The 7,939-nt window shown below is 40.1% G+C and overlaps 1 protein-coding gene across 1 annotated transcript; it reads left to right on the top strand.

Annotated features, from left to right (window-relative positions):
• The first annotated feature begins 4,097 nt into the window (after positions 1-4,097).
• On the top strand, positions 4,098-7,792 carry cdipt (CDP-diacylglycerol--inositol 3-phosphatidyltransferase (phosphatidylinositol synthase)). Its single transcript, XM_041063009.1, has 6 exons — positions 4,098-4,290; positions 5,067-5,201; positions 5,411-5,564; positions 5,952-6,033; positions 6,122-6,203; positions 6,487-7,792. The coding sequence occupies exons 1-6, from the start codon at positions 4,248-4,250 to the stop codon at positions 6,627-6,629; spliced, it is 639 nt and encodes a 212-aa protein (XP_040918943.1). The 5' UTR covers positions 4,098-4,247; the 3' UTR covers positions 6,630-7,792.
• Positions 7,793-7,939: the final 147 nt, after the last annotated feature.

The raw sequence follows: 7,939 nt of genomic DNA, 5'->3' as shown, positions 1-7,939 counted from the left end.
CTCGTGGCCGGCAGCGTATTGGTTGTTGTGACAATATAAAGATCAGCTTCACATGGATTTGTGCTTTTCTTTTTCTCCTTTTTCTCTCAGTTTTAAATGAACTCGTACCAGAGATATTAAAGTGACAGACACAGCAGAGTGAAAGTATCTGATGGCAGATGAGTTGTTAAATTCTTTTCTTTCCCTTTGGACACAGACTCGTGTTTCCTCCCTGCTTCTGTTTTTTGTGCTAAGCTAAAACCACATCCAGGAGTGTGTGTGTGTGTGTGTGTGTGTGTGTGTGTGTGTGTGTGTGTGTGTGTGTGGGTGTGGGTGTGGGTGTGGACCTGACAGCTTACCTACACCTGTTTCCCCACAGTTTGTCTGCATCTGTAGATAAGATGTACATGTGCATTACAGATTAGTACAATTCAGTGCATGGAACTTCTGTACAGGCGGCATTTGTATGAATAACATGCACACTACCTATTTATATAAATGTAAGATACCTGTGTAGCAGGTATACTGAAGATTGTTCACTGTCCAAACACTTTTGACTTGCATTGTACTTACCAGTGTACATAGAAGCACTAACTCTGAGACTGTGTTAGAGTAATAATAATGATTATTTTGTCACATGAGTTAAACCGATTTGTACTAGATGCAGACAAATAGATGCTCATTATTATTACTACTACTACTGCAGTTGGAATATTTATGTTGTTATGCTAATTTTTAAGTTTTTAATATGTAATTGCCAATTTTGACCACTAGGTGGGGAATAAGCGCAATGTTACTGTGATAGAGCTATTAAAAAAATATTAGTGTTTTTAAGGAGGACAAAAGGACTACCTTTCCCAGCATTCCTGTCGAGGTCTCAGGGTGGGAGTCTACAGTTCTGGGCAGGGCTGCGTTCTACTTTTTACTTTGAACTTTTTTGTTTTTGAGCCAGTATTAAAATGTGGAGCGTCCACGGTCGAGACGCGTTTCCAGATTCTTTCTCGACATTTGGTGCCAAATTTTATTTTTATTCTTTATTTTAGGTTTCGCACTTTTTACTGTGCGAAGGACTTTCCCAAAAACACAGAGCCCAAAAAGTGTTCAGTGTTAGATAAATAACAAAAAGACATCAGGAAATAAATAATCTTATCAATAAAGTGTAAAACAACAAACAAACTGAAAATATGTGAAATGATTGGAAGAAATTATTAAAGCTGAACTTGTTTTTATGAAATATTATTCTGTCATTCCACAGTATCGGAGGAGATGACTGGATATCATTGTTATTTTATTATGGTATTTTCCCCGGTAACATTTTGGTCTCTGACATTTGCAGATGTCTCCTCTACACATGTGAGAAACTAAACGATTAAACGAAATTAACTAATTATTCGATTATCACAGAACTTGCAGATTAGTTTTCTGGTGATGGACTAATGATTTCATTTCTTGTCATTTTTTAGTTTTTTTTATTTTATAATGTTTTATGTTATAATAACGATTAGCTGAGGAATAGTCAATATACAAGACTTTTCTTTTGCATCTATTGAAGCTGCTTTTATGATCGATTTATCAATAAATCATGTTTTTTTTACATAAATAATCTTAAACTATTTTTGAATTTTTGTAACAAATCTTTTTTGTTTTATTTTAACTTTTTTTGACTAAACACTGGATGAATTGAAGAATTGGCAGAGTAACAGATAATGAATTTATTCCTCTCTTAACTCCACTGTTGGGCAAAATACCATTCTGAAATAAAAATTAAAAGAATAATGAAATAATATTTTTAAAAAATTATTTCAGCTTTAAAAAAACATCTTGAATTATTTCACAAACTTTCTTTTACATGTGATTATTTATCCTGTGATGACTTTAGCCCGTGGTATTGGGCGCATTGGTCCTCTGTACAGAACTCCACTCTCCTCTGTTCTAAATAAACACCTCATCATTTGGTTTTGCACAGTCCGAATGGGTAGAAATAAAATCATGCGGTCACTTTCTGCAGCGGCGTCTCGACAGGTGGAAAATAAATCAGGATTTCAGTTTGATTTTTTTCTTTTCGTTTGTGTTTTTGTTTCTCGGGAGCCTCCATCACTGCTGCAGAGAGCCGACCTCAGTGTGATCTGATGCTGTCTTTAGTTGTCATGTCTACCTCATTTGCACTGATAGTAAAAGAATGTTTAGGTGGTTTTAAAAAAAAAAGCTTATTTCTCGGCTTTTGCTAAATTTTTTGTGCAATTTGTGCAAATGTTGACATTGAGGAGATGAGAGAGCGTGAGGAGGCAGAAACTCCTCACTGACGCCACCTTCACAGTGGAAGCTGTAAAATTTCTCTTTTCCTTTTGAGTTTTCCCTCCGCGGACACATCACCACAGGACATGCTGGACTTTAATCCCACGTGGAGACACTAAGAGACGATCAGTGTTGTGTAGGAATCTGCTGGCCGGGGGTGGATGAACTCTGAACTTTGCCAACTTTTTCTTCTTCTACTTTTTTAAACTTCTTTTTTTGTGCTGAGTTTCAGCGCTGATCATTCCTGGACCGGGTTATTTTTGCCAAATTAAAGCTGCACCGGGGACGATGAAGTCAGACACGTTCAGATGTGATTGTGACCTCGGCAGCGCACGTGTTCACAGTGGGAACAGTTCACTGACGGTGTGGATACTGACTTTAGGATTTCTGTGTTTTGTCTCATTGTCAGAATGATGTATAATTATTTTTTGGGAAATTTTCATGTTTACTTTTTTCTCCAGAGTCAGATGAGAAGAAGCACATTAGTGTGAAACTGCAACTTACTGCTCAGTTCTCTGGCATTTTATAGACGAAACAATCGATTAATTGAAGAAATAATTGGCAGATTAATCAGTAATCACACCAATCATTAGTTGCAGCAATGGGAAATATTCAGTTTGAAATTACAGCAAATTCAGAAAAAATCTGGAGTCTGACAAAAACTGAAAACAAAAATGAAAACGAGTCGATGGCCAACAAGTAAATTTCCCAAAAAGTGAAACTTCATCAGATAATTCCTCGTTTCTGTTTGGGTCCATCATTTTCCTGGTGCAGTTTTAAATGTTTCTGTAGGATGAACTCGGCCTCTGAAGGCTGGAAACTACCCCCCCCCCCCCCCCCCCCCCCCCAAAAAAAAAACAACAACAACAACAAAAAAACACCCCCTGACTGCTTTGTTGCTTGTGGCCAGCAGGTTAATGGACAGGAGCAGCTGTGAGGATGAGGAGGATGAGGATGATGGTGGTGTTTGTGTGGAGAGCAGGATGGATGTGTGTCTGTCAGACAGCAGGAGGCTGAGTTTCAAATGTTCAGGTTCAGTGCAAAAATGTTTGGAGGAGTGTTGGAAAAGTGAGTTGTACAGAAACGTAACGAAATAATTTTGGAGAAATAAATGAACAAAAGCAGAAGTGTTGGTTTGTTTTATTGCGTTTTGTGGTTTCCTGACTGTCGACTGTGTGTGTGTGTGTGTGTGTGTGTGTGTGTAAACTCCAGTAGCTCACAGCAGAAACCTCTTTGTTCAAAATCACATCATTTTATTCTAAATTTAAGTGAACAAATTTTTATTTTTGAAATTTGTATTTCCAGCTGTTTTCTTCATGTGAAACGTGTGATATTAAACTGGATGTTTGTTCTCTGGTGAGTTTGACCTTTATCATGGATTAAATCTCTGTGTTTTCTCTTTTCCCGGTGACACCGAGCCTCCACTGGACTGTGCCGGGCCTCAGAAGGAGCTGAAGAAAAACACCACGACCCTAAAAATAACTTTTCAGTCTGTTTCTAGGAGAAATCATTAAAGGGGAGTGAGCTGCACCGCAGAGATCATGACTGTGGTCAAGCTGGACAGAAACAGGAAACAAAGACCAGAAAAGAAAGTGTGCATTTAAAAATAAAAGCAGAAAATTCATCTGGTTCCTTTGATCTGGTGCCACAAATTTGCAATTAATAAAATCATGTAGACAGAAACGGAGTAAATCCGTTTTTTGTTTTTGAATAATGAATAATGTATATGTTGTCAGAGGACAGAGTCAGTTTCTATAAACTGAAATGCTAGCTATCTGGATTATGCTCTTATTTTGAAAACAAACCTACCGGAACTCAGGCTCTTTTTTTTTCACTTGACAGAAATCTGCTGAGCGGAAGTCATCGCTCAGTCCAATTCAACTGTCGTTTTCACAGTTTACGAGTGAATTTACGAAGGTGACTCGTTCAGGAATTCGCCGCGACTCGACTGAAACCCGCCCGGACCCTCCGAGATGGCGCAGGAAAATATTTTCCTCTTCGTTCCCAATTTGATCGGTGAGTTTTTACCGCCTCTGCCAACGCGTAGCTAGCTTAGCGTTAGCAACGTACAGTAGATGCGGTGAAGACAGACCAAACTCCATTCAAAAAAGTGCCAAATAACAGAGGATGAGCCGAGCTGAATGTAACCTGTCCATGGATCTGTCTGACTTTAGCAATGACACTGAATTATCTATTTTTAAGCTCAAGGAAAGTAAAGAAAGAGCTGCTGTAAATGGTTAAAATGAGTGTGATGAATGGTTCATTTCATGGTCAGACTGAAATATTAAACATGTTCAGGTTCCAGCATCAGTTTGGTAAAAGCTCTGGTTACCTGTGATGACTATTTTCCATCATTATAAGACAATTTATAAACTAAATGTTGTTTAAATAAAAATCACTTCCTGTCTTTTCTGTAATATAATTAGAGCTGCAACGATTATTTGATTAATTGATTAATTGATTGGATTATCATAATCTTACAATCTGCTGTAATAAACTCTGGAATGAAAACAGAATAATCTCCATGTTTTTCCCACAGAAGAGAAGAAATTAGCAGAAGGTTCAGTGTTTGAATAAAACTATGTTCAGTTAATGTTTGATTTTATTACAGACAGCAGGCAAAGACGACGGGAAGTGACAGTTTGAATCTGACTGGGACATTAGTTCCAAGTCATCGCCCTCTTCTCTTTCTACGCTCACACTTCCTGTCTGATTCTTCGCCTGTGGAAGGAGCTTGTTGTGTCTGATTTGAGTGAAGTCGGTAAAAACTCGTCCTGTCCTCGTCCCTGCAGGTTACGCCCGCGTGGTGTTGGCCTTACTGTCCTTCTACCTGATGCCCTGCTGTCCATGGCCGGCGGTCTTCTGTTACCTGCTCAGCGCTCTGCTCGATGCCTTTGACGGCCACGCTGCACGGGCACTCAATCAGTGTATGTACCTGTGTGTGTGTGTGTGTGTGTGTGTTTGGTGGCTTTTACACAGGACGTTATGTTTTTACACACAGTTAATCTTTGTAAAAGGCCACAGCCTCGCACTCTGCTGACACAGACTTTGGATCGGGTCTTTCTGCTGAACAGGATCCAGTCTTTCTCAGACCTCATGTTCCTGACTCTCTGTGTCCTCTGGTGTTTTCTATCAGCCACTAAGTTTGGAGCCATGTTGGACATGTTGACAGACCGCTGTGCCACCATGTGTCTGCTGGTGAACCTGTCCCTGCTCTACCCCTCCTACACCTTCCTGTTCCAGCTCAGCATGTGTCTGGACATTGCCAGCCACTGGCTGCACCTGCACAGGTGCGTCATCAGAACCTTCACCTGTGCTACTACAGAAGCCTTTTTTCTACATTCAGTCCTCGAGCTAAAAGTAGCTGCAGTTTTCCATGTGAGCATCATGTGGTGTGGTTCAGTGAAGCAGCATCAGGAGGTGGATTTAACCTGCTGCTTCTTTACTGTCTGTGTTTCAGCTGAGCGTATTAAGTCCAACTTTTGTCACAAACACACAGATTTGATGTTTAACTCTCAGTTTTTGAGTTGATGAAAAAGCGTTTACATGCCTCAGACGTTCAGACCCTCAGTTTATGAACCTGTTACATGTACAGAAATATTTTCTTCTAACGCGGCTCCTGCAGGGCTTCATACGCTTTTCACCTCGCTTCACGTTTCTCTCCTCGTCCTCCTCAGCTCTACGATAAAAGGATCAGCCAGTCACAAGACCATCGACCTCTCTGGCAACCCTGTCCTCAGAGTCTACTACACTTCCAAGGTCAGGAGCTCTGCCTCTCACACACTCACACACAAAGACCTGTGCTGATATAAAACCCAGGACACTGACTCAGCTTTGTCTCCTGCAGCCGGTGCTGTTTGTGATGTGCATGGGGAACGAGCTCTTCTTCTGCTTGCTCTACGTTCTCTATCACGTCCCGGAACCTGTCGGTAAGATCGTCTTTGTCCTCACCCTGACCCGCTCAGATCAACACGGCAGTAACAAACAGAACAAAATGGTTTGTGTGTTTCTTAGTGAGCAGGGTCGTGAGCATGTTCCTCCCACCGGCCGGGTCTCGTGGTCTCTGTTTAGTTGGAATACGTCTCTAAATAGAATAAACCACAGCTGGTAAAGGCAGCGGGACTGTTTTTAAAGCGAGTCCTTTGATAAATATTCATTTCTGAGTTTTTATGGTGGGTGAGTGTTGCTGTGTGTCTGTGTTTTCTGCTGCAGCCTGGTTCTACTGGCTGCTGGGACTCTGCGGGACGATCTGCCTGCTGAAGTCTGGCATCAGCCTCTTGCACCTCATCACCGCCTCCCAGAACATGGCCGCCATGGACGCTGCCGAGCGAGAGAAAACCGTGAAGAAGCAGTGAGAGGTCAGGAGGGGTGGGTGAGAACCAAGAGTTCAGCAGCAGTTTGACTGTGGTTTTATTTATTCGTACTTTCTAAAGGGGGCGGGAGACTTTGTGTTGACTTGAACTGAGGTGATTTAAATATGACGTGAGTCACAGCAAGCAGTTTGACAGACGATCGTTTTTCCAGTTTCGTGGACCAAATGATTCTGTGATTGAGAATAAACAAAACATTCATTGATAATGAAAATAATCATCATTTGCAAACCATGTGTTTGCAGCCCAGAATTTTAGCAAGTTATTAAGAAACACTGGATTTTGGTCCAGATGCCTTGCAGCTTTTTTCCAGAAGGTCAGAGGTCAAAAGTTCCATGAAAAGTTAATGAGGATTTTTCTTAATAAACTGAAGAACAGAGAAGAACAAAGCTGTGAGATGGAATGATAAAACAAAGAATTAAAATTCTCACTCACGAGTAAAATACACCTTTATTCCACCTTTATTTGTTTTGCTTTCGTTGTTAATTTGTGGATTGCTGAAGATGAAATTGTCCCTGAAATCAGCGCAGCACGGACCAAAAGCCTGAGGCTTCATCCTGTTCCTGCTAATGAAAAAATGTCAGACTGGACTAAAAGTCTTCACAGAGAACGTTAATGCTTAATTATTCCTTCCGTGACCTCGGAGTCTCAGTGTTTGCTGATCTTTTTCTTCATTTATTGTGATTTCTGTGAATATTTTGGTGTCGATTAAACGGTGACCGTCACACTGGAGGGACGTTGTTCGGTTTATGCTTTTTTGAAATTTCTACTGTTCTTTATTTGTGGTAGAGGCGGTGTTTTTAGTCGGCTTAGACACATATAGAAAGTTCAGGTCATAAGTTATACCTCACGTGAAGAGCACCAAGTATTATCGTTTGTGGTTTTGCGTTTTTTAATTTGACGTCACTGTACAAACTTTGTGCTGCTGATGGACTGTAAAGCCATGTTTCAACACAGAATGTGTGTTTAAAGTGTTGAAATATATATGAAAATGTATTATTATAAAATGCAAATGTACATGAACTCCAAAGCCAAGGCAAATGTTCTATTTAAAAGATATTAATTATAGTAATTAAAAATTTGGTGGTTTGTTTGGACATGGTGTAAATTCACTGTAAAAGCAGCTGCAAAATAAAGACCGAAAACAAGCTTTTAGTTTTTAGTTTGTTTATTGATTGATTGATTGATTGATTGCGGCTTTAAATGCAGGGTTTCTGCAGGTTCTGAAGGAATCTTACATTAAAATAGCATTTTCCACAATCAAGGCCTTGAAAACCAGTCAAACATAGAATGTT

The sequence above is a fragment of the Toxotes jaculatrix genome, chromosome 18, assembly GCF_017976425.1.
Source record: "Toxotes jaculatrix isolate fToxJac2 chromosome 18, fToxJac2.pri, whole genome shotgun sequence".
NCBI lineage: Eukaryota > Metazoa > Chordata > Actinopteri > Toxotidae > Toxotes > Toxotes jaculatrix.
This window is presented reverse-complemented; position numbering and strand designations above follow the sequence as displayed.

What these genes read in the sequence shown, in the direction of transcription:
- cdipt (XM_041063009.1), top strand. Translation starts at nt 4,248, where the DNA reads ATGGCGCAGGAAAATATTTTCCTCTTCGTTCCCAATTTGATCG. An exon ending in CTTCGTTCCCAATTTGATCG is followed by an intron (nt 4,291 to 5,066) that starts GTGAGTTTTTAC and finishes TCGTCCCTGCAG; the next exon opens with GTTACGCCCGCGTGGTGTTG. An exon ending in CACTGGCTGCACCTGCACAG is followed by an intron (nt 5,565 to 5,951) that starts GTGCGTCATCAG and finishes CGTCCTCCTCAG; the next exon opens with CTCTACGATAAAAGGATCAG.